This window comes from Pelobates fuscus, chromosome 1 (assembly GCF_036172605.1).
Source record: "Pelobates fuscus isolate aPelFus1 chromosome 1, aPelFus1.pri, whole genome shotgun sequence".
NCBI classification, from domain to species: Eukaryota; Metazoa; Chordata; class Amphibia; order Anura; family Pelobatidae; genus Pelobates; species Pelobates fuscus.
The window spans coordinates 148,822,776-148,850,732 of record NC_086317.1 but is presented as its reverse complement, the minus strand read 5'-3'; the positions used below and the strand labels follow the sequence as shown (position 1 = coordinate 148,850,732).

The 27,957-nt window shown below is 38.1% G+C and overlaps 1 protein-coding gene across 2 annotated transcripts; it reads right to left on the bottom strand.

Annotated features, from left to right (window-relative positions):
• On the bottom strand, nt 1–27,957 carry IRF6 (interferon regulatory factor 6). 2 transcript variants are annotated; one of them, XM_063450865.1, is made up of 8 exons: nt 27,644–27,957; nt 13,917–14,093; nt 12,103–12,307; nt 10,019–10,126; nt 5,938–6,087; nt 5,067–5,459; nt 1,723–1,841; nt 1–856 (listed from the first exon to the last, which is right to left on the bottom strand). In XM_063450865.1, the coding sequence occupies exons 2-8, from the start codon at nt 14,088–14,090 to the stop codon at nt 626–628; spliced, it is 1,380 nt and encodes a 459-aa protein (XP_063306935.1). In that variant the 5' UTR covers nt 14,091–14,093; nt 27,644–27,957; the 3' UTR covers nt 1–625. The 2 variants fall into 2 exon arrangements, with proteins under 2 accessions (XP_063306935.1, XP_063306944.1); XM_063450874.1 differs by having other exon boundaries at nt 27,648–27,957.

Below are 27,957 nucleotides of genomic sequence, written 5' to 3'. Positions count from 1 at the left end.
TACTTTATATATACACTGTTTTTGAAATGTAGAAATTTTACATGCATAATGAAGACCAGAACTCATGTAGGCCAAAATGTATTAAACAACTCTTGAGATTATTTTATTTGGGAATCGTCCCCAACCCCTCTGATTTCATTGTAGAATGATATATACAGTGTTTTTGCTGTATTAAAAAATAAATAGCTATGTAGGAGGAGTAAAAAATGTGGGTCTTGATTATTATTGCATAGGCCACAGAAAAGCCAGCTCTTTCTAGGCACTTAATGATAAACGGCAATGCTTATTAAAAACAAAAAAAATAACCAAAAACTAACTACAAAAGAAAATTGGTCATCATGAATAAAGAAATAAGGGAAAAAAGTGAAAGTGAGAATAACATCTCTCCATAAACAGATTTCAGCATATCCAGATTTAACTACTCAAACAGTTCCATACTTTCATCTTCCAAAAGCAGACAAAATTTTTTCCATATTTGAAAAGGACTTCATCTTCTAAAATGTCACCTATAGGACAGGACTTTAAGCAGATCACAGCTTCTGCTTAGGAATTGATTGAAAGTCATACTAATTGGAATCCTTGTTTATTTTAGACAAACATTCCAAATCTAAGCCATCAGCAGTGCTCACTGGGCCTGTAAAGCCGGGGCCATGTGCATGTTTTGTTGCTGCAGTAAAGGCCATCCCTCTGGTCCTTGGTGATTCTGTAGAAGGCGATAGAGCTGCTTTAGATGTGTGACAATGTTGTCTTTGATGTCAGGTACTGAAATTTGCAGTCGCACACTGCCGCTGTCAAAGGAGCGCATAGTATCTCCCGAAAACATCTCAAGGATCATACGAGCAACCACTGGAATGATCTAGGAAGTGAAAAAAATACAATGTAAATTGATGTGATTTGTTTTTCAAATTATCTTAAAAAAATGTCTCACTCTCTTATATTGAGTATACGAGTGCAGAGCAGGAGAATCTATGCTTGTAAGTCGGAAGTCTTCATATTAGCCACTAAGGCTACACGTAAGACAACTCATTTATTAGCTTTAAGGGCATATCATGCAGCAATTAAGCCTATGCCTGAAACCAGTTTATCCTTACTCGTTTTGGATTGTTCACATTTACTTTCAGACATAAGCCATCAATACAATCAAAGCATGAATGCTCTGGAGCATAATCCTTAGAACATGGTGATAATCTGTCCTATAGATACCAGCATTTTGCAGGACAGCTTGAAATATTAGTATATGTAACCTTACCATCAACTATCTTACTGTGCAACAAAAATGCAGATGTGGGGCAAATATATTGTATTATTCAGCGTTCTTTACCGCCAACATCAACTGCCATAATAGCAGTGTGTATGGACAGTTGAATTTCTACACTGACTAACTTTTCTTTGGACAGAGCAGTGCCTAAACTAGAAAAATGGCTTGAGCTTATTGGCTTGAGCTATACGTGTTTAGTGTAGGGATTTCTTTTTTAATAGTTTGTTAAAAAAAAAAAAAAAAGAAAAAAAAAAAAGTTTAGTGGGGAAATATAGGTTTATTTTAGTCTTCCAGCATCAAAATAATCATCAATCTGACAGATCTCACTTTAGTTTGTATGTTTTTGTTGTTGAGTTTTTTTTTTTTTAGACTGGTTAAAAGAAAACATCAGTCATGCCAATGCTGGTTTTGGTGTGCTGCTAATATACTTGTGATTAACGTTTAGTGAATTTTCTGATACACACCTGTACAATTATCAGCTTTCTGTCCTTGGGTTTGCCATCTGGCCACTCTTCACCAAAGCACAAGTAGATTTCATAGGCTGGCTGTTTGCTGGGACCACCCTTTTGGTGATTAAGGAGTTCTGAAACAAACAAAAACACAACACAGAGTGCCTTTTAATTACAGAATATGTTTGCATATAACCCCCTTATATGAAGATGCGTGTCCTTGTCTATTTGTACCACACTTTGCATGTTTGTGGAGTTGTTTCAATACAGTTTTCAAATTCAGAGAGCATTGAAACAGACAAGATCTCGGCTGAAGTCTAACATCTAATTTAATGCACTTCATATGATCGTTACATACTGTACAAAAAGATTGCAGGGATAGGGTTAAATGTCTCAAATGTAGCCCTTTTGTGCTATATGGTTGCAATGTGTATGCAGTCACAATTATTATGAACATATGTTTCAAGGGACAACTTTAATGCATTTGATAGATTTTGGTCTCATTAATATGCTGTATTTTTTTAAGCTCAAATCTTTATAGTTTTTGCACAAAGGTATTAAAAAAAACAAAAACAAAAAAACAAAAGATTTGCAGAATGTCTGCCTCCTTAGCCACACAGTCTCACTACAGAAAGATTTAGTTACCAAATGTATGCACACAGTCTCCGTCCCAACAGCACTGAGTGAGCTGCTTTTAAATTCAAAAATTGACTGCAGACAATCAGAGAAACTATACATTGGTAGACATATCCATATTTTATGTGCCCCTCTGCTTCTAATGCTGGTTGTGTTGTAGTCCAGATCATTCAGTACTGTCAGTGGCTGAAACTGTGTGTACATACATTTGATTTCTAGTATGAAGGGGTGTGGCTAAAGAAGCTGGCTTATGGTGCAGCCTTCTGCAAAACATTTATTTTATGAAAAATTCTAAGGATTTGCACATGCAAATACACATTATTAATAAGGCCTATTAAATGCATTAAAGTTGTATTGGTGCCCTCAGTGTCCCATTATATCTAATAGAGTGTAGGCAACAGGGCCGCCATCAGGGCATGACAACCATAACGGTTGTCATGGGCCCGGCGGTCCTGTGGGGCCCTGAGCCCCACATTCATTATGTGCACATAGATATATATATATACACATATGTGCACAGAGGGCCCCCTGCTACCTATACAATGAAGAGGGGGCCCAGCAGCACACTCTGTCCTCCTTTCCAGCTGCTCTCTGTCTAACTTTCCTGCACCCTGCGGCCGCCAGAGCGTTGCCACTGGTTACTATGGCAACTCTCCGCACAGCACGCAGGCCTGTCTCGTGAGAGTTAGTCAGAGAGGAGCTGGAAAGACAATGTGTGTTGCTGGGCCCCCTCTTCAATGTACCGCGGCTGGCTCCCTCCACCATGCCACTGGATCAACAGGAAATGCGATCTCCCCCCTCCCTGGCACGGTAAGAACCAGGGAGGGGGGGAATAAAATTGAAATATATACAAATAAATAAAAAAAATAATACTCCCCTCCCCCCTATTTTACACACACACTGAATCCTTACAAGTACACTCTGCACTACACACACACACACTACATTCACTAAACACACTCTGCACTACACTCACTAAACACACTCTGCACTACATTCACTAAACACACTCTGCACTACATTCACTAAACACACTCTGCACTACATTCACTAAACACACTCTGCACTACATTCACTAAACACACTCTGCACTACATTCACTAAACACACTCTGCACTACATTCACTAAACACACTCTGCACTACATTCACTAAACACACTGCACTCACTACAAACACTACATTTACTAAACACACTTTGCTCTACACACACACTACATTCACTATACACATTTTGCTCTACACACACACACACTACATTCACTATACACATTTTGCACTACACACACACACACTACATTCACTAAACACACTGCACTACACATGCACTACATTCACTATACACTCTCTGCACTCACTACAAACACTACATTCACTAAACACACTGCACTACACACACACACTACATTCACTAAACACACTTTGCACTACACACACTACATTCACTAAACACACTTTGCACTACACACACTACATTCACTAAACACACTTTGCACTACACACACTACATTCACTAAACACACTTTGCACTACACACACTACATTCACTAAACACACTTTGCACTACACACACTACATTCACTAAACACACTTTGCACTACACACACTACATTCACTAAACACACTTTGCACTACACACACTACATTCACTAAACACACTTTGCACTACACACACTACATTCACTAAACACACTTTGCACTACACACACTACATTCACTAAACACACACTACATTCACTAAACACACTTTGCACTACACACACTACATTCACTAAACACACTTTGCACTACACACACTACATTCACTAAACACACTTTGCACTACACACACTACATTCACTAAACACACTTTGCACTACACACACACACACACTACATTCACTATACACACACACTACATTCACTATACACACGTTTCACTCACTACACACTACATTTACTAAACACGCACGGCACTACACACACACACACACACACTACATTCACTAAACACAATTTGCATTCACTACAAACACAATACATTCACTATACACACTACATCCACTACAAAAACACACACTCTGCATTCACTATACACACACCTACATTCACTACACACACACACACACTCTGCATCTAATGCATGCATACAAACATTACATACATTACACAAAACGTACAATCTGCATCCACTATACACACTGCATCCATGACACACATACCGCATCCACTATACACATTCTACATCCACTATACACACTGCATCTATGACACACATACCGCATCAACTATACACACACACACACACTTCATCCTTGTGGGCGGACTCGGGGCTGGCCCCGGGGGCCCAGATCTTGAGCTGTGTCAGGGACCCTAAAATTTCTGATGGCAGCCCTGGTAGGCAATACCACCATCACCTAGACTTTCACCTTATTCCCCTCACCCTGCCTTTCAGCTAGCTGACAATGGATATTACCGCAACACTTCAGCCAGCGGACATGGCCAGTTCCAGAACAAGTCTGAAGTACATTATTAATAATGACAATTTGTTTGGAGAAAAACTGCAAAATACAGGTGGATGGTAACACCATAACTGGATACTAGTAATGAATGAGATTAGTAAAATTGCCCATATTTGTATTCCAGAATACACCTACACGTGAATTATCAGGTAGGTTCATATTTCCTTAAATAATAAACTTTCACATACACTTCACAAATAATATTGTAGAACTGAACACTTACCGCTCAAGAATGACTCCAAACAGAAGAGCTTAACTCTCTTCTGCCTCTCAATAAGATTTGGCATGTTTGGAGAAGGAGCGCAGGGTCCACTCCAATAGACTTTGCATTGGCAAAGCCTAACTGCATAGATGGCATGCCCACTGACTTCTAATATAAGACCTCTGTCCATGACATCCAAGAGGCGGCCCGTGAAAATCTTCTGTTTTTCGTTCACTATCTGCTCTGTACCAGGGAACCGGACCTGCTCAAGGCTAATTGGTCCAAATAGCTCTTCCTGGTTGGGCATTGGTCCAAGGTCACCATAGAAAAGTCTACAGCCTTGAGGATTGCTAACAGTCATAGTCTGGCCCACCTCTTTTCCTCTGTACAGAAACTGGATATCCAAGTCTGTCACTGAAAAGAAAACAGCATTAAATAATTAGACTGGTTTCAAACTGCAAAATATTCCAAAAATACATAGCTACATACCATAAATTAGGTACAGTACAATATACAGTATTAGCAGAAAATGCCACAAAGTAGGTTTTGACCATTGTTTACCAAAGGAAAATTAATTATTCATATCGTAAATATTTATAGTTTGTCTAATGTTAAATATATGCAGTCACAAGTTAGTGGCTTTTTTTGTTTTTTGAGAGAGAAAGGGGCCAATTATTAGTATGTTAAGCAATAGAACAAAACGGTTACCAGTCAGGAAAGGTGTTAATTCTTATGTGACAAACTGTGCCCTCTAAATTTTCTTATAGGTTTCATGCTTGGTGGGAAGTAGTAAATACTAGGGAAACAAAAAGTACACCTGACCAGACACCGCTATTCATAAAAAATAAGGTAAATGAAAACAAATTCCTACCAAGTTAATCGGAATACTCACTTGGTAGAGAACTTATCCACAACTCAGGAGAGCTAAAAAACTCTGCAGGGCCAGGAGCTGGAGGTACCTCCATGTCCAGTGGTTCCGATTTTGGCCACGTCTGTTCAGGGGTGCAGCTGCCCACACTGGAAGGACCCATAGGAGAATTAGCTGAAAGTGAGAAGTATAAACATTTTAAAGAAACGGATAACCAACAGAGGACCCAAACAATGCATCCTTGTTGTGCAGTTTTCAGAGTTTTTCTCCCAAAGAGATCAATAGAATATTTATATTTCAATTTGACATGAAGTTACAATGAAATCCAAAAACCAATGCAGTAACAAACAATTTAAAGAGAGGGTAGAATATGGTAAAAGTTATTTTACTTCTAGATATTTAGCTCAGACGTTATCTGAATATTAGCAGATCCATCCCACTCTTCCACAAGAACTATATTTCAGTATAGTTAATTTCTACTGCAATGTTTGGTCTCCTGGATATCCCAGTTTGTGTGTTTTTAGTACTGACCAGCTCAGTAATCACAAACACAGGACACACCACAAGGGGCGTAGTTCGGTCTGCGAAGGAAAGTTTTGTGTGACCGTGAGCCTGACTGGACTGTCCAACATTAAAGGGACAACTTCAGCTTAATGTAGTTGTTCTGGTGTCTACTGCCTGTCCCTGCAGTATCAGGAATTGATACACTATGGTGTTCCTTTAAGGTGACCTGGTTATCCTTCATGGTAATATTATTAAGGAGTATAAATCAAGAATGTAGAATATTGATCTATACTTGAAATGAGCTCATTTGACAAACTCTTTAAAATGTGCCAGATCAAGGCCATTTATCATTTATATAAAACAAACATTCTGCAGTGCTTTACAATAATTAGCTGGGGATATAAAACATGTACTGACATACAAAGTGGTGTTGAAAAAGACAAGAGTTCAAGAGGGCCCTGCTCAAATGAGTTCACAATCTAAAATCAAACAAGTAATTGAACATTTGCATTGGAGAAGATGGGATAGTGACCTTTAAATAAATAAAATCGACTAGAATAAGTAACAATTTTCCAAATTCTTAATTTTAACAGGCAAGCTAAAACAATATGGTCTTTATTTACATACTATCTGGGGAAAAGTTTTTTTGTTATACTAAAACATTTAAAACTCAGTGGAAGCACACATGTGAAATACCTATAAAAAGAAAGAATGTTGTACTAAGGAAGAAGTATGTATGTATTTATACAAGTTAGGTAGGGATACAGGAACAGATTCAATAGTTCTTATCTGTCACCATAATTAACTTTCAGTATAAGAAAAATAAATATTTGCATATAGTCATTTGAAACTGTATTCTAGGGAGGAAGTAGCAGTTATTTTTCTATCAGATTAGTTTTTTTCCCCCTCTTTCTTTAAATGCAAAAACAGTTTTATATGTAATCCTCCAGGTTTCTGTAGTATGAATAAGGTATAAATACACAAAGAGGTCACATATTTGAAGCACAAGTCTCATTCCATAACCCTGGCAGACTGGATGGCCAGCATTACTACACTTTAAAAATATGCATCATGTTCTACAACGGAGTTTAAACAAAGGTCTCTTTGTACGGTAAAGGGATGAATTCATAAAGACTACCGAAGAAACTAGCGTTATACATCATACAGAGGAAAACATTAACATAATAATTAGGTTATTAAAAATAATAATTCAAACAGTTTACTTAGACTGCACCCATCTCTGTAGAAAAAATATTTGCAACCCACAACCTATGTTCAATTGACATTTTTAGAGACATACTTTTCAGGACCAGTATGCTCTGTTTCAATTCTTTAACCCCTCAAGGACGGAGCCAAATGTACACGTTGTGAACAAAACAAAACGTAAACAAAACCTGGCATTTGTGCTATATGTCTGTCCAACCGTAATTCACCTCTTTCATATTAAATGCACCCCCCCTTATTATATATAATTTTATTCAGGGGAAACAGGGGTTTCGTTTAACATCAAATATTTAGGTATGAAACATAATTTAATATGAAAAAAAGGGGAGAAAATAAGAATTGTTTAAATTCTTTTAGTTCTACGTGACATTTTAACTGTGAATGTCAAAATACGGTTTGCTTTTACTGCAGTAACATACACATACCGTATATACTCGAGTATAAGCCGACCCGAATATAAGCCGAGGCCCCTAATTTTACCCCCAAAAAACTGGGAAAACGTATTGACTCGAGTATAAGACTAGGGTGGGAAATGCAGCAGCTACTGGTAAATTTCTAAATAAAATTAGATCCTAAAAAATTATATTAATTGAATATTTATTTACAGTGTGTGTATATAATGAATGCAGTGTGTGTGTGTGTGTATGAATGCAAAGCCTTGGTGGGGGGTGGGCATTTTTTATTTTTTTTTATTATAATTTTAATATAAACATTTTTTTTTGTTATATTAATATTTATTAATTTTTTTTATTATTATTAGTAATATTTTATTATTTTATTTTCGTCCCCCCTCCCTGCTTGATACATGGCAGGGAGGGGGGCTCTCACTCCCTGGTGGTCCAGTGGTGTGCACTGTGTAGGAGGGGGCTGGCAGAGAGCTCTTACTTACCTCTCCTGCAGCTCCTGTCAGCTCCCTCCTCCTCCGTGCTGGTCCGTGCAGCTCCCTCTGTCAGCACCCAGTGTAAGTTTCGAGAGAGCCGCACTATGACCCCGCGGCTCTCGCGAGACTTACAGTGGGAGCTGACAGAGGTGCTGAACGGACCGGCTCGGAGCAGGAGGGAGCTGACAGGAGCTGCAGGAGAGGTAAGTAAATGCTCTCTGCAGCCCCACAGCCCCTTGTCTGTATTATGGCAATGTACGGTAAATTGTAAATTGCCATATAATGTAAATTGCCATAATACAGACATTGACTCGAGTATAAGTCGAGTTGGGGTTTTTCAGCACAAAAAATGTGCTGAAAAACTCGACTTATACTCGAGTATATACGGTATTTGTATTCAGCGATGTCTCAAGTGTAAAACAGTACCCCCTATGTACAGGTTTTATGCTATGTAAATTGCAAGCTATTAACAGCACAGGAGATAAATTCTAAATTAAACAGAATTTAAAATAAAGTGTCAAATTAGATGATTCTTTACTGGAAGTGTTTAATAAGGCTGTGTAAGTCACAAGCAGGGAGGTGTGACTAAGGCTGCATAAACAGCGATTAAACGTCTAAATGGCAGAAAATTGAGCAGTGAGACCACAGGGACATGACCTAGACACCAAAACTGCTTTGTTAAGTTATAGTTTTGGTGCCTATAGTGTCTCTTTAAAAAAGCTTACTGCCAGTTTACCTGTGAATTATTCTTAAAGTTAGGCAAAGTTGAAATGTATAGTACACCTGCCAGTTAATAATGGCAAGTAAGTGGGCAGTTTCCAGGTTTTAATTGGAGTTTCAGGATATCATTCAAATGGTGTTTAAATGTTACTTTACATAGAAAAATAAATAATTTACATGCCTGGATAATCTTCTTGATTTTATTAGGGTTCTGCTCATTTGTTTTGTCCAGAACATTGTGATATAGGAATTCGGTTTTCTGTTCTGAACAGCATTGAGGTCTTTGGAGGATCCCGTGAGATCCTGGATCCTCCATAGACCGAGCAAATTCCCTGCAGAAATCAGTAATTTCTGCAGTCAGGGTTGACACTATAGCTCCACCCAGAGTCTAGAGGGAAGAAAGATACAGAGACAAAGTATTCATTACTTTGTCATTGTCTCTGCATAGCTTGTGACTGGGTTGGAATTTCAGTGAAATTCCAACACAATCATAATAAGCATTTCACAAAGATTCTATCTTTATAAACTACCCATTTTCCAGGGGTTAAAGTGCCACTTTAACATCAGTAGAATAGATTTCAAACAGGGTGCACATATGGGAATTAACAATACAGCAGATTAAGATGGAAAGCTGGCGTAATTGGCAGCTTACAACATATATTTAGAAGGTTAGCGTATCCAGATAGGATCATCGTGTCAGCAAGTGTATACTGCAGAATATATGGTGCACTGGCATCAGTAAAGTAAATAGACAATTGTGTACATGAATATACTGACCATTAATGTTTAAACAGTTGAAAGGCTCTTGGATGGGTACATTATGTTGAGACTGAGGCATCTCTTCCTCATCATATTCATCATCGTCCCAAAGAGACCCAGTGGAACCTGCCACAGAAGGGGAATAAAAAGGGAGTTAGAGTGATCATCTGAAATTAAACAAATCCATATAGCTGAGGCATGTGAGAAAGAAAAACAGAAAACACGTGAACATTAATTAAAATAGTGTGCATGTCAAAAATCGAAGTCACTGATCTTTTCGACTGCCCATTTTTTCTGCTTCCAACACATGAAATTTAAGAACTGACTGTTCACTTACTGCTTAATATATCCTACCCGTTGGCGGGTGCCATTGTAACAATATAATCAATGTTGTTATAGTCCCTGTGATTTGCAGCTTTTTTGATGCTACAGGAATTCTTACACCGCAACAAAAATCATAGGAAAGGTACCAGCTACCACAGAACTATGTAACTAAGATGCTCTGGCATTGTGATTCTGTGATACGTGAAAATATGGCTTTAAATCATAGAAAAGAGGAAAAAATTCACAAAATCAGGCAAAATCTGTTTCCAATTATACGAATTTCTACAGTAGCACACAAAGCCATGACCTCGGAATGGTTTACTTTGTACGTGGATAAAATTGAAATTCGTGTTTTCTCTTCGATGTGACTCTTCAAGTCTGTTTTACCTAGAATGACTACTTGAAATCAGTAAGCATCTCAAAGCTAATTTGTTTTTGTTCCCAGTCCTTTAAGGGGATTAGCATAGAGGCAGCTTGCATGGACACCTGTTCCTGCAATGTGATTGCAGAAGTTGGGGAATATAAACTTATCCTGTACCTTGCTAAAGAACATTCACATTTGTCAGCTTTCATTACAAAAGGTTTCTTTTACAAGCAGGGACAGAATGTCCACAACTCATTCTATTTTAAAATAATTTCAAAACTGATTGAGATTTTCTAAACTACATCAAAACCTTTGCAATATGTCCAGACATTGTAAAGGGTTTTATTAATTATACCCCTCCCCAAATCATACAGATGTGTCAATTAAGCAGCAAAAAAAAATAATAAATGCTTTTCACACATTGTGGAAGATTATTCACAAAAGTTGGACTACAAAATCCAATACAGACATTGTTCACAAAATGTTAAATAAGCAAGGATCTAAAGGAGCTAAAAGCTGGTCCATATTTTAGTCTGACTGAATTTTATAATTCAGATCTAAACATTAACATACATACCAGGATTAAGGACGCTGGCGTCTTCTCACTGTGATTTTCACAGTGAGAAGCACGCAAGTGCCTCTAGCGGCTGTCAATGAGACAGCCACTAGAGGCTCTGGAGGCTGGATTAACCCCATTATAAACATAGCAGTTTCTCTGAAACTGCTATGTTTATAAAAAAAAAAAAGGTTAATCCTAGAGGGACCAGGCACCCAGACCACTTCATTAAGCTGAAGTGGTCTGGGTGCCTAGAGTGGTCCTTTAATAGCACCCAACTGGGGGTTTGGCCAGGTCATGTTCCCATTTTGTATGAATTAATAGTCCCCACTCACCTCCCATAAGTAGAGGTAAGGGGCCATTGGGGGACAACAATGGCATGTCCCCAAGTGTCACTTTAGCCCCAATCGTCGATGCCCATCGTGGGGAGAAACCATTACTAGGAACCCTCCTGGTTAGTGCTAAAACCATCTTACTTCCTAGGGCAGGTGTAGGCAACCTTTGGCATACCATTTCAGATGGAAGAAAATAGTAATTGTTCCTTCGTATGGCAATATGGAGGTCAATTGGACACCCATATGCATTTAAAAAAAAAATATATATATAAAAGGTTTACAACACGAATATTAAAAAAGAGACGCATTAAGTTAGAAATGTACAAAGCAAATAACTAGTGAAACCTCTAGAACTCTCTGCTTCATATCTACCTATAACAAGAGATAAACATGGACATGTCCTAACTACCCTGACATACACTTGGCACACAATTTGTTTACAAATACCTTACCAAACATCCCTAATCACATGTAAAACCAGCCCAGTGCAGAGCAACTTAAAAACTATTGTGTGTGTGCTCACCTGGGTTAACAATGGACCCTTGAGACTGGGGTATATCACAGACTTCATATATTTTTATGGGATTCATTGGAACCTCCTTAGTCCCATCATACATTAGTTTAAACTCTCGACTTTTATTAAGTGCACAACGCAGCTGGGCTTTCCATTTTGCTGGGTCTGGATCATCAGAACCTTCTTGATATTTACCGGTCTCCACTGCCCAGGCCTGCACAAAAATAAGAACACATAAGACTTCCAAAGAACCAAAACACTACACAACCGACAAGCAGCAATTAAAAGACAATACATTTTATAAATCTATTTAAAATGAAAGCACAAAAGGCCACAGTAGCAAGCTCTGGAAATGTTGTAATATTCCTAAACTGGGTATAATGGATGTGGTAACAAACACTTTTAAAGGGTTATTCACTGAAGTGAGAATTCAAAGTGAATTTCAAATTTAAAGTCAAAATAGCCAAACAGAAAAATCTGTCTAAGTCAGCCATGTTTTCATTTCAGCTTCTCTGGCCTTAAATTTGCAATACACTTTGAAATTGCACTTTAGTAAACATTCTGTCAGTGTTTACGCAGTCACGGTTTTTGATGAATAAGTGAAATTCAGCCATCTTTAGGAAGAATACAATTAAATGTATAATCTAAAGCCATGCGACAAGTAGGTTAATGTGCAATCAAGGACCAAAATGCAGGACAGGTTGGTCACCTAAGTTGCAGAGAGATTAGAGCACTTTGTGCATTTAAAAATCTGAATGTAATGTAGGATTATTTGGCAATGCCTCCAAAGAACATAGCTAATGCCAGTGCCTACTGTATCGCAAATCTGCAAGGGATCAAGGTATTGAGGTGGGGTATTACCTGAAAAGGAGTGAACTTTTGTCTACTTTAATAAATAATTTCAAATTACAAAAAAAATGCATTGTAAGTCTTTCAGAATAATTTTTCAATTTAGTACAAGAAAACTATCTATACAGCATTGCTTCAAATCTTTAGCTTTTTGGCAACAATAGAACGATAAAATACATATAAATCATGGTTTTGATTATGCAATTGTTATCAATTACCCTTCTTTGTCCCACTAGGTTTTGTTACAGAGTAAAATGTGATAAATATACTGAGGGCAAACAATAAATGATGTCTGAGTAAACACCACAAAGAGAAGATAATTCAACTACTCCCTTGTAACAGCTCAAATTACTTCCAAATAGGCAGAAACATTTATACCTCTCACTATGATAAATACACCAAGCTAACGACCCCGTGTCATTGGAAAGAGCGTAAAATTAAAGCTATACATTGTGCTAGCAGTTCTGCAAGCAAATGTATATATTGAGAGAAAAAACCCACTTAAAAAATAGATTTTTCTACCGTCAATCATTTCTTTGACATAGACTATGCTGAAAAACTATTTGACAGAGTGTGCAGGCTGTACTTCTCTTCACCCATGGCGACCACAGCGCATCCGCTGTGATTGCTATAGTAATTCCATAGCCGTTGCCTCTAGCTCTGGCAAGTGAGTATAAGAATAACGTGACACATTCAGACGCTGGCAGGCAAGCAACTAAGCCTTCATGTTGTAGTCATGGAGGAGGTTTGCTCTGGGCAGCTAGAGGAGGTTGCTACAGAAGTGTAACATCCACCTCTGTAAGGAGAGAACAGTCGGGGAGCGGATAGTCAGGTTAAGTGCCCGACTATCAGCTCCCATTTAACATTGTTAAGTTGTGAAGTTGCTTATTAAAGGGCTGACATGAGCAACGTTTACTATTGTTACATTGAAATATACAAGATAGCACAAAGTACACAAGCATCCCCTCGCTCACCTTAAAGATTGTGTTCTCTTCCTCCTGTTGGGGACTATGCCGAGTTGCATGCTTCCAAGGGATCTGGAATCTCTTAGCATCTCTGTTCAACCACACAAGGCCCGGGTATATCCCACTATCTACTTGGGCAACCAACCATGGCTTTAGCCGAACACGTCGAGGATGCAGAGCCATGATCTGTAACAAAGAAACCATAATGAAACAGAGACATGGATATTGACCAGGAAGGATTTCAAGAACCCTGGAAAATACTCAGAAAAAAAGTGTTATATGGTAGTTTATACTACGGTCAGTTAACAAGGATGTCTACATCATCTAGTTCCATTTAGTTCTTGGTAAATGATGTAGTGGTTACTTAATAAGCAATTGAGGTCACCCAAAAATAGAATAGTGGTACATTGCATTCCACATATCAAGTTATTGCTAAAACTGGGTGTGGCATACAACGCAACTTCCCTATAAAACTTTCAGCTTTGTCAACACACAAATATTTAGCTCAAACATTCCAGGACACACACGCAGTAAAATTCAAATCAATCCACCAAATATATGATATATAAACTATAATTTTAACAATAGGAGGGACAGCGGGTAAACTGGGACCTACTAAACTGCTTTCTTTAAGATCTCATATATACTCTCTACTTCCCTCTTTCTTTGCCTTAATGTAAACCGATATTTAGAGAAGGTACAAACCAAGGCTTGATTGATTTTGGAAATACCTCATCTAATAATCCAATTTATGTACTGTCGATCATATGCGCTAACTAGCTGTGTTGGATTGTCTCTGCATCACTGAGGTTGGTATCAAGGAGGGACATATATCTTCTTTTAAAGTAAGTTAAATAAAGATTAACACACTATATATATATTTTCAACAATTGTTTCCGTATATGGGTCTGTTAAGTGAACAATGTCAACATGCATTTTATTATGCTATATATCTGGAGGATCTTAAACACAACAAACTAGAGTGATAAGAATTAAGAATTGTTAAATTTGACATCTCCCAGACTCTTCGTTTTATTGCACCATATTTAAATAAAATTTCTGCCTATGATCTTATTCCACAACCTATACAGTCAGGTCATACACACACCTTAGACTCATTACATAGAAAAGCAAAAGTAAATGAATGATATTGTAATATATATATATATATATATATATATATATATATATATATATATATATATACACACACACACACACACACACACACACACCTAACAGAATCAAATTTTTTTTTTTTTAACTGAATTGTAGTAGAAAGTTTTGTTTTTTATTCCCCCTAACCATTCTTTCAAAACCATTGCAATGTTGCTCAAGTAAGTGGAAGAAAAAAAATCCCAGGTGTCTGAAATATTATAAATGCATCTTCAGAAACAATTGTGCAAAAGGAGAATAAAAGAACACAACATAAAGGACCTAAAAAGTAGCTGGGATAACCTATGACATCAGTACAGCTTCAATCCTTCCTGGAATGCAGTCAAACAAGTTCTGAAATAAGTGTAGTGGGATATTGCACAAGTGCTCAAGACAAAACACAGCAGTTGTTTGAGGGATAAAAGAGGTGGCAATCAAACTTTGTTTGAACTTAAAGGGACACTATAGGCACCCAGACCACTTCAGCTTATTGAAGTGGTTTGGGTGGCCTGTCCCCTGTCCGTTTAATCCTGCAGTGGTAATTAATGCAGTTATGGAGAAACTGCAATAATTACATTGCAGGGTTAACTCCACCTCTAGTGGAGGTCTACCAGACAGACACTAGTGGTGCTTCCGGGTCATCAAGCGACATTTGGTTTCCAAATGAAGCTGGATGTCCTCACGCTATGCATGAGGACATCCAGCGTCAGCTAAAACCCCATAGGAAAGCTATTTACTATAGGGTTGTCTTAATGCAATTGCCAGACCTATAGTTCAGCTTTAAGAATCATATGAAATAAAGCTGAAGTCGATATACAGATATAAGAAAACATAGCAAGTGCATTCCTTGTGGTATTATACAGTGTTACCCACTAAAGCGAGAATTTAAAGTGAATTTCAAATTCAAGGCCAGAGTAGTTGATCTGAAAGCATAGCTGATAGATTATTTTTCTAGTTCACATATTGACCTAAAATTTGAAGTTGCCTTTGAATTCTCGCTTTAGTGGATAACCCTGACAGTGTCGGATTGAGTTTAAGCTCTAGGTATATACCATGGGAGACATTAAGTACAGTTATGTCTGTATTCATGTGAGAATGCAAAAATAGGGTGGTCCTGGGAAATGGCCTCCCCAGACAGTTCTAACAATATTTAAAGCTTGCTAAAGTGCTTTGTGTGCCTGGAGTCTGTCACAGCTAGCGAGGTTCTCTTCTGTTAGTTCTATGGAGCAGCATGGCGAAGCTAGCGATCATATGCACATTTGTGGCTCAAGCACAGAAGCTTCTCGGTCAGAAGAGGCCTGGCAAAGGCTGCCAACAAGAGATCTGCACTGTTTGCAAGCCATTTAGGATATACTCCCCAATGCTTGATCAGGGTATATCTACTAAGCAGTCATTTATTTTGCCAATGGAGTTTCCTGTAACATGTGACAATGCAAAGTGTGGTCTGAAGGCATTCTCTGCATGTCCTCAAACAAAACCCAATCTGAATGCAGAAAATATAATGAAACTTTTCCATCGTTCAATAGTCCTGTGCTTTTTACACCAGGTCATGTGTCTTAGCATATTACTTTTGGCTTCAAGGTCTGCAAGAAATTGCATCTTTTTATAGATCACATCACACAGTTAATTGTTAATACGGAGTCAGAGGTTCTTATTCAATGCCATGTTAATTGTGGCCTCTATATAGGAGACAGTTAACAATAACTTTTTTTTTTTTTTAACATTGAAACTACAACACCCAAATGCCAGTCAATCTGCCCTAGATAGCCATGAACATAACAGATAAAAATCACAAAGCAAATAATTGCTTGTAGGTTTACACCTGTGTCCCCAATTTGCACTGTTATCTTCAGTTTAATATTACCAGTGCACACTTAAATAATCCTTTAGTTAACTTTGAAGGAAAAATAAATACCTGCACACTGCACCAAATCCCTATGCACATTAACTATGAAAATAACTTTCACTAAAAAAAAAATTATTTTTTGATAGTTCAATGTGTATTTTAAGAGAGACTGATGTCTTTGCTTACATGCACACAAGATGGTGTTCCACATTCCACGCACTAGACTTGGGCATTCGTTTTCGATTGAACACGTTTTCGACACAATTTTTTGCAATTTATTCCAAAGATGAATCGACGAATAGAAGTTACAATGAAAGACACTAACAAATTGCTAGTTGGACAAAATTTAATCTGTGCAATTCGTTTTTGTTGTTTGTTTGTTTATTGAATGTGTTCGGAACAAACATACATTTTGGTGATGCCCAAGTCTACCATGCACACAGCCACATATTAATGGGGAACGCTCACTTCTCAGGTTTTTCATAATATATGTTTATCTATATATATTTAATAAATATGTATTTGTAAAGTGTGAAGAATACGGAGGAGAAATTAAACATTGTTTTCATTTCTTTGCTTCATTTGCAAGTTGTGCCATGGCTTTGCCTCGTTTTGCCATTATGACTGAATTATGATGAAATTTTGTAAATCTTCAAAATGAATTTGAAACAATAATCGAGACCCTCACGAGAAAAAATAAATAAAACTAACAAGTTATAGGTGCTTTCCAATGGTGTAAATCCCCAAGAAGTAGCAGTTCCCCATGAAACATTGTGGGGTACAGCAGTCAGCATAGATGGGTGCTTGGAGGATGTGTGAGTATAGAGGTCTTTTTTAATCTCATAATTCGCATGAACAATGTAAAGGTTATATTTGTAACGCTATCTGAAGAAGGCTTTTTCATCCACACATTTTGTGAATGGCAAGTCATCTTTAACCCCTTAAGGACACATGACGTGTCTGACACGTCATGATTCCCTTTTATTCCAGAAGTTTGGTCCTTAAGGGGTTAAAGACTAAAGATAGCTAAATAAAAAGATACAGAATCTTACACATTCGAGTAGCAGCAGACAGTTCCAACAGAAGTCAACTTTAATATAAGTTTTATAATATAAAAGTTTTAAAACAATTACTATATGTGACAAACGCCGCTTTCCACAGCCTTTTGCCACGGACTCCTGGGGGAGTGTGGAAGCTGGCCTCCTGTCCACCGACTATGGGCCAGGTCAGCGACTGTAAAGACCCATATTTTATTCCACCTGGTTTGGCACTTTCCATTTGTGCGCATAGAACTGGACACTAGCTCCCTGGCGGCTGTTCGCATTATTATACCCTTCATGAAGTCTAGGCTCATGTTTGGGGGATCGGAGAGCTATATTCACTCTGGGGATTGCTATAATCACTATACTCCCTTGGCTTACAACGTTTGCTCTTGTAAGAGCAGCCTGCTTCGCTCTCTGGACTAGGAGAGGTCTACCCACTGGAAGCTGGATCCTGGTCTTGGGTGCAGGGTGGGTGAAGGACGGCGAGATCCCAACCAAGCTACAGCGGTTTGTGGGGTTTACGGTGGTTATGGTGTCCGGTGTGGTGCTTATGGTACTCAAGAATTACTAAGAAGCAGTATTTGACACTATACACTATATTATTTTGTTTTATTTAAATTGATTGAGCACTCTGGTGAACTGTGGCTGGATTTTCCCGAATGGAAATGTACATTACAAAACGAATCCCTTTTTGTGCATTAAAGCTGCCTCCAGCAACCCATGGTACTGGAATAAATACAAAAATATTAAACTATCAAGGTAAAAATAATTTAGCCAATGCAGCCCCATTTGTATATATTTTAGTTTGAAACTTGGTGTAAAAAAAGGGTATCTCCATATCAAGAAAAAGTAAAAAAAAATATATTCTAGTAGACCTTTGAAAGCATAATTTCAGTACAAAGTTGTGAGTCAATTATAAACAAATGTGCACAGGCTGAATAGATACAAAGCTCTTTTCACCACGACAGACAGGATACAAAAAATAAATAAATAAAAAATAGATGAATGTATATGAACATTAGTCTTAGATCCAGAGGCAGCTTATGTTTTTTATGCAATTTACGATAGGTGGGAGATTCAAAACATCCTGTAAGTCCAACATAAGCAAATAAACCACTTTTTTTTGGTAACCAGAAAATCAGCAAAGTGACATTCTGTCACAGTTATTTTAGGGCATATGACTGGGGAGAGTGATTACTCAGGCATCATAACAGTTTTTCAAAAACCTGGTTAAATGATCAATAAAGGCGGAATCTCCCCGTCTCAGATGTAAGTAGTCAAATCATTTTAGAACGGTGTGACATTTTACCTGGGGCTCACTGGGCATTGCTTACACCTCCACTTATTCTGCCAGCTTGGAAGTTTAGGAGCTCTGCAGTGCAGGGCCTCCTCATTGGCTGATAGAGTCAGCTGATCGTTTCCAGCCCATACGCTAAGTAGGAATGGCACTTGGCAGAGACCAGGAAAAAAAAAATCTAACCATTCAAAAATGCTTAAAATGGGAAGGCATCAGGGTCCTCCTGGCACCATAACCAGTTGAGCAGGTTGTGATGGTTATGGTGCTTGGATTGTTCCTTTAATATGCAACAGGCACAAGAAAAGGGAAAAAGAAAGAAAAAGAAAGCAGAAATACAAAACAAAACATGAAGGCGCCACTTTAATAACAAGATGATCATATTTTGCATGACTAAGTTCCACTACCAAGAAGACTGAATGGAAGTCTGGAATTCTAAAGGTATAGGACATGTTCTTGACAGGACATATTTGCACCATTACAATGTAAACACAGTGAAATGCCTTATGTGACACAACCAGCATTAGGCTGCACTTTGAAAGTCAGGGTGTGTAAGGAGATATTTTTTCTTTGACACAATGAACTGTACAGCTTTGAACAGGTGAAAGACTTTTATTAGTTCTGTATTTCATATCCTTTCCAGCTAATTTCAGTTGCCTTGCAGGCTCCTTTTAACAAAATGGCATGCAAACATTTTCCCCTTCATAATGGCAAGAATGTCTCAAAAAAGTGATTTAAAGGGGAATTTTTAAATTGTTGTTAACGCCCCAAAATTTTAAGGCAAAAGCTTGTGTTTAATTATTATAATTTTCAATGTAAAAGAAGCTATGGTATGAAATAACGAAAAGGATATACTCAACCTAAGACAACTTTAAATGAATAGAGAGCAAGAGCAGGAACTTGTTTGCTTTTCACATATCCCCTTTCTATAATTGTAAAGTGCTGCAGATTATGTTGCTGCTATATAAAAGTTGATAGAATTAACAGTATGCAAGAACAGTTTTGCTGGGTTATGTATGGACATGTGAACTGCTGGCAATTCAAACAGAATGTTACATTTTCGGCCATAACAGCTAAATGGTTTTCAGTTCTGCTATTTTGGCCAGTGATGGGAATTGTCTGGAAGGCCAAAATAATTTCACACTTCAGTAAATAAACAATATTGCAACAGGGTATGTTTTGAACATGCAATGGGCCAACTCTTTTCTGGAATGGCTACTTATATTGCATGCTCTCTGTTATTTGTTTTAGAAAAAAAATTATCTTGTGTTGTTTATGACCATAAAATACATACATTTTGAAAAATATGTACATAAGGAAACAATAGTACATTAAAATCATTCAGACATGCATTTAAAGCAGCATTGTCACTTGCATGATCTTTGCATGTTTTGCATTTTTCCCCTTCCCAAGTGATATGCTCATGTGCAGACCAGAAAAACTCCCCATTTCACCACCAAAGATCTCATATTGTCTGGTGTGGTAGAGGCTCCTATTGGGAAGGGTGTGACACCATGAGCCCCTGCACTTTGTGATACCAATCCTAGTGACATCGCTAGTCCAAAGGGTTTCTTCGCTAGTGAACTGAAGACCGAATTGCATAATTTAAGGTAAAGTAGCCATGCTGTGACTACTGGAGTATAAAACAGGGTTCCAAATCAGTTATTTTGTCTTACGGTTTTTAGTTCAGTGGTGAATAAATCCTAAAAGGTCCAATCAAGTCTAAACCAATGTTAAAATGTTTATGCTGACCCAATAAAATATATTTCGTGAGCCATTCATGGAATAAGATCAGATCAATATCTACTCACTGATATATCAAAATGTCATCTTAAAAACATGTGCAGGCATGTTTTCAAAGTAAGAGAATGAAAATAAAGTGGTCTGCATTAACACTTTTTGAGCTACTCACAGAGCACTATTTGTTATAAAATGAAAAAAAGATTTACCTCCCACGCTCCCCTCCCCCTCCAATGACATAAATGCCACAATAATGGTTTATTTTAACTGGGCTCATTACATACCAGCTTCTTTGTCCATACACTGGTAGGGGAATCTTATTTTCTCATAATTTGAGAGATGTATATCATTTTTGTTTTGGTGTACAGGTGTGCTTGTGTCACTCTTTGCTTCATAACATTTATTGTCAGGGGACTGGACACATGCCCACTTGTTTTTATATTAAACTGCTGTACATATTTCAATACAGACATTTATCCGCTTTAAATTAATGTGGTTAGGTGGGTCTAAACTGTGCAAGAATTGACCTCTTTCCCTGCAGAATCTTTTGTTTGTCCTACTTATCTGTATCTCTCGGCCACTTTGTCCAATCTCACTGCCTAACTTTCTAATTTAGATTAGATACAAGGACAAACTCACACCCCATCCCCGTCCCTCCTTGGCACTTACATGAACACCATATTGGTGTCTTAAATAGACTCTATTGTCACCAGAACAACTACAGCTTAATGTAGTTGTTCTGATGTGTAATGTCCCTGTAGGCATTTTAATGTAAACACTGCATTTTCAGAGAAAAGGCAGCGTTTACAAAGCTAGCTAGTTACACTTCTAGTGGCAGTCACTCAGACTGCCACTACAGAAGCTTCCTGTAATGAGACACTGTGTACAGCGTCACCACGGTCTGCATGGAGGCGCTGAACGTTCATAGAGATGCACTCACTTAATGTGTGCATTGGATTGGCTGAGATTGTCAATTTAGATCTCAGCCAAGATGACGGGGCAGAGCCAGACGTGGTGAGACCCACGTGGTGCTGGAATAAAGGTACATTTTTAACTAAAGCAAGGGGGTGTCGGCCTGCTAAAAAAATATGTTTTTAACACTATAGTGTCAGGAATACATGTTTGTATTCCTGACACTATTGTGTTCCTTTAAGCTTTCCCTATCCCTGAATCATTGAGCAGTTTTCAGTGGTGGCAACCAGGAGTAGGGATTTTTCTGTTTGCATAAACCCATCCAATTTGCTGACCCTGAAAGAATCCTATGGCATACCTGCTGGCATTTCAAATGGACAATGAGGGACACTTTAGTTTTAGGGGTGTGAGTGGGGCCGTTCTAATACATTTTAGATGACAACAATTTATGCAACTAAAATGTAATTTAGAATATGAACAATGTTATTAACACAGACTGTTTTCAAAAATACATGTATTGTAAATTATAGACACATAACTGTATTGTTCATGTGCAACTATGTTATACACTCAGACATACTAACAATATGGAGTTTCTAGAAAATTGGGGCGTTAGGAAAGAAAGTAAGACAAAAAGGGATTTTGGTCCAAAATAGGGATGGTCCCTCCTAAACAGGAACACTTAGGAGGTATGCTACGGTCTTCGTATAATCATCTTTTCACTTTAAGACATTTCTAACCAAATATCCAATTGGGATTAATTCTCCTTATGAACTCTTTTGTTGATGGACAATAAGGTAGTCAGGTTTGATTTCTATGTTCTAGTCACTTTTCAGATATCTTTTTCTCTCCATTAAAGTGTGAATCTGATTTAGGGGGATTTCTTCACCCTGACAATGAATCTACTAACTACAGTAAAACAGATAACAATAACCAGATGCATTTCTCTGAGTTAAAAATGTCCTCTTCCCATTGGTCATTTTCTTTAAAATCGACTCAATCATATTTACCCGGCTTCCAAGTGCATAGGCAAGAGAGTACTTAAGAAGAGCAAATAACCACTATGTGTCCTGGTCTTCAGCCTTTATGGAAACAGGGATTCCAGAATACTGGTGCTGCCATAGAGTAGAATCTGGACACTGGACCGTGGTCAGCTTGCCTAAACAGGCCTCATTCGCTTTAAGGGTTTTCCTTAGCATCATATAAATTCCTTTACAAATCTCTGGTGCTACTTGGCATCCTCTAACAAAACATTGGCAGTTTTTGTTTTGCTTTTTTCATCCATCACACCTTTTCTCCTCACCTCCACTACGATGTATGTGTTGGGTCAACTTTGAAACTACTGCTTCATGCCATGTTATTTGAAACCTGGACTCTCTGACCCGCTTTTATGTTGCTCCGATGTGCAATTTTTGTACCAAAATTTTGTTTCTGTGTTACTTGTAGAATTAAATAAAAATGCAATTGCAAAATTAAAAGATAATCTAAAGATAAACTAATCCTAGGTGGGCACTCTCCATATCTCATATTCTGTATTTACACTTTATAACAATGGTGGCTAAAAATAACATGTGCAGCTTATACATGAAACACGCTATAGGGCTACATGATATCAACTGTGTGGAAAGAGAAATATTAAGTGAAAAGAACAGCTCCTAGACATCCCAGGATTTCACATATGTTATTAAACATGTTACAGGGTGCATGCATATTACATTAAAGTGGATTTTCTAATGCTATCGCCAAAACAAAGTATTGAAAAAGCATCATGCTATGCACAGTTGTTTCCTAAATTTTAAAAATGAAAAGCAACTTAAATGTAGTGGAAGGTTTCTCAGTAAAATAGGAAACATACAGCCTTGTTTCACACAGTCACTATAGCAACTACAGCATATGCAAAAGTGTGTGCAGGAAATGATGAACTAACAGGGAGCCACAATTAGCAAACACACAGCAGGCTTTGAAATGGAGAAGCAAAAGATAATTGCACTGTCCAAAACACACAGAAATTAGGTCCAAAGCAGATTCACCACTAGACTAGACAGGTCACTAGTAGATAAGATAAGAAGAGATAATTGCAGGGCTCACCCATCTCATACTCATGAATTTTCACTTTCCTACAAATATTTCAAAAGGGGCTAGGATTTCTTACTTGTGATTTAATAATAAATATACCGGTATGTGATTTTAAAAGTAAAACAAAAACAATTCTTTGATAAATATTAAACAAGTAAGATAACAGATTAGCGGTTGTAATGGAAGCCGAATGTAGAAATTTGGTTAAAATATTCAACGTTTATTTAAATATCCAATCCCGCTTTGCTAGAGGCAATGTGTATGCAAATTTGACTATTACCATAAAGTAGCAACTTCAATTCAGGGTCATTTTGGTGGTAAAGGAGGATGCTAAATGTCTGTACAAAAACAAAAAACCCATGCGTTTATCAACATCTGAATTGAAGATTAACTACCCAAACTTTGCTAATGTGAGAATTTCCCCAGGACCACCTTCCTCTCTCCATGTGTGGGAGGAAAAGCATTATTATATATATATATATATATATATATATATATATATATATATATATATATATATATATATATATATATATATATATATATATATATATATATATATACACATACATACACACACACACACATATATACACACACACATCCTATGCTACTAGCCATGCCTTAAAAGGTTTACTGCCATAGTATACTCACCAAAGGTGAATTTCTACTTGCCAGTGCTGAATTTTCAAATTGCCAAAGACTAGTGGAAATTTTGATCCGTGCATACATACATACTGTACATACATACATACATACACACACTATGGTGTCCCTGAGGTCTCTCAAATAAAGCAGTAAATTACCCCCTACCCCTCAAACTGGGTGCCAAGGAGGAAGGGCGGATCACTGGCCTTAAACCACAATGGATTAACACTATATATCAGAGGGTGCTTAACCCCACTGCATATCTGCTTAAGATGTAATTTGCCCATTAGGGGGGAAAGATTGGACACAGGCAAGCCATAGGAGGCAATACTGCCTGGCCCACTCTGGATAATGGTTCCTCCGTATATTGCATGTAGGGGGAACACAAAGCATTCCACACACAGAGTAGGAGAAAGAGAAAACCGGTATAAATCTCATGATTATTAGATAGCAATTCACAATCTCTGTGTCTATTGATTATTTGATTAGCCAGCTGTCTACTTTTTTATTATGACTACTTTGGAAATCTGTAATCAATTCAGCTGTTAGTAAATATAGGTGTCTATTCACTAAGCAGCAAGCTGTGGTGAACGGAGAACCAGCTTGACAGAATTATATTGTAAAGCACTACGGAATCTGTTGGCGCTATATTAATGGCAATAATAATAATTAAGCCAAAATAGTGGTTTTCTTAAATTCAAACCTGCTAGACGTTTTTCCCCCCCCAAATTGGCTAATGTTCTAAAGTTTGCGGTTCATCATAACCTATTGTTTAATATGTTCCAGCAACATCTGTTAAAATAGATACACACACATACATACACACACACACTGCAACATACAGTAAAACAATCAGCATTGTGTTCTGGGTTACAAGAGAGCACGTGTCACAGCGTAGGTAAATTAAAAATTTACTTTTGCAAAATAAATAACAGTCCATGATCAACCATGGTTCAAAAGAACACGACCACAAAAAGGTGTATCAAACAAGCTTACAAGACAATTCCAGCAGTTCTTAGCTTGTTTTACACAAAACACAGAAATGATCTGTCCAGTCAATATTGTTAACCCCTTAAGGACCAAACTTCTGGAATAAAAGGGAATCATGACATGTCACACATGTCATGTGTCCTTAAGGGGTTAATACACATCACACACAAACACCAGATTTTAGTATTATACCTATGAATATATACGTAAACACCAGTGGGTAGAGTGTTATAGTTAGGTATTCACATCTACACAAATGTCAGCATCTAGAGTGTTATAGTTAGGTATACATATACACAAACCCCAGTGGATAGTAGAGTATAGTTAGACATACACACACCAGTGACTAGAGATTGATAGTTACGTATACACAAACATAAACCAGTGACTAGAGAGTGTTCGTTATTTACACACAAGCAGGACTCAACGGCTAGATAAGTGTTCTAGTAATTTATACATACCAACACATATAGCTAGTGTTATAGTTATTTATGAACAAACACTAGTGGCTAGAGTGTTGTTGTCATGTATATACAAGCAAACAGTGTTCTAGTTATGTATATACAAACACACACTAGTGGCTAGAGACCTATTGTTATCATATACATATTCTTGCAGCTGTAGTTTTAGATTCATATATGCAAATGAACACCAACTACTAAATAGATAAATGTATGTGTTGAGCACATATACTGGACAATTGAATGTCCAGTTACTCCCAAAGTTATCAATAAGGACCGTATTCCAGCCTTCCATGCTTGTATAGAATGTACACATTGGATATGGACACACTGGTAAATCCATTTAGTAAATTAGGTGGAGTGTAGCCAGTAAGGTAGGTGGGCATACTTTAACCAATAAGGTAGCTATGGGGATAAAAAAAAATAGGAAAGATAGATGGGCATACTGTAACCAGTAAGGTATATATGGGCATACTATAACCAGTAAGGTTGATATGGGCATACTATGGTCAGTAGGTTAGGTGGGCATACTATGGTCAGTAGGGTAGATATGGGCATACTATAGTCAGTAGGGTAGATATGGGCATACTATAGTCAGTAGGGTAGATATGGGCATACTGTAACTAGCTAGGTAGATATGGGCATACTATGGTGAGTAGGGTAGATGGACATACTATGGTCAGTAAGGTTGATATGGGCATATTGTAGCCAGTAAGGTAGATATGGGCATACTATAGTCAGTAGGGTAGATATGGGCATACTATGGTGAGTAGGGTAGATGGACATACTATGGTCAGTAAGGTTGATATGGGCATATTGTAGCCAGTAAGGTAGATATGGGCATATTATGGTCAGTAGGTTAGGTGGGCATACTATGGTCAGTAGGGTAGATATGGGCATACTATAGTCAGTAGGGTAGATATGGGCATACTATAGTCAGTAGGGTAGATATGGGCATACTATAGTCAGTAGGGTAGATATGGGCATACTATAGTCAGTAGGGTAGATATGGGCATACTATAGTCAGTAGGGTAGATATGGGCATACTGTAACTAGCTAGGTAGATATGGGCATACTATGGTGAGTAGGGTAGATGGACATACTATGGTCAGTAAGGTAAGTGGGCATATTATGGTCAGTAAGGTAGGTGGGCATATTATGGTCAGTAAGGTAGGTGGGCATATTATGGTCAGTAAGGTAGGTGGGCATATTATGGTCAGTAGGGTAGGTGGGCATATTATGGTCAGTAGGGTAGGTGGGCATATTATGGTCAGTAGGGTAGGTGGGCATATTATGGTCAGTAGGGTAGGTGGGCATATTATGGTCAGTAAGGTAGGTGGGCATACGATAGTCAGTAAGGTAGGTGGGCATACGATAGTCAGTAAGGTAGGTGGGCATATTATGGTCAGTAAGGTAGGTGGGCATACGATCTATAGTCAGTATGGAAGGTCTCTCCGTCGCACTATTGCCCTAGCGATATCCAATGTATGAGAGCACACCGCCCGCTAACACGGCGCTCACCCTCCCTAGCAGGAAATGCAGGCAGCACCACCCATCCTCCCCGTTCCTACCTACCTCCACCTGGGCTCATAGGACGCTCTCCCGGCTGTGGATTCCAACTCCCTCCGCCGCCCGCTGGATACACTGTCCGGACCGCTCTCCTCCTCCCGCACTCTCCGTCTGCCTGCTCAGTGCTGGGCTAATGGCCGGCTCTGCTCCCTTTCCTGCCTGGCTCAGGTATCCGTGACGTCACCTGGCTCAAGGCAACAGGACACACCTTAGTGGGAGCCGAGCTGAGCTCTGCCAGCTGCTGCCTGTCTGTGTGCTCTGTGCTGTGTAATGCTACCTGCTCAGCATGACTCCATGGGGAAACACAGTGTGAATA

What these genes read in the sequence shown, in the direction of transcription:
- IRF6 (XM_063450865.1), bottom strand. Translation starts at nt 14,090, where the DNA reads ATGGCTCTGCATCCTCGACGTGTTCGGCTAAAGCCATGGTTGGTTGCC. An exon ending in AGGGTCCATTGTTAACCCAG is followed by an intron (nt 10,127 to 12,102) that starts GTGAGCACACAC and finishes CTTCTGTGGCAG; the next exon opens with GTTCCACTGGGTCTCTTTGG. An exon ending in GTGGATAAGTTCTCTACCAA is followed by an intron (nt 5,460 to 5,937) that starts GTGAGTATTCCG and finishes TTTTCTTTTCAG; the next exon opens with TGACAGACTTGGATATCCAG.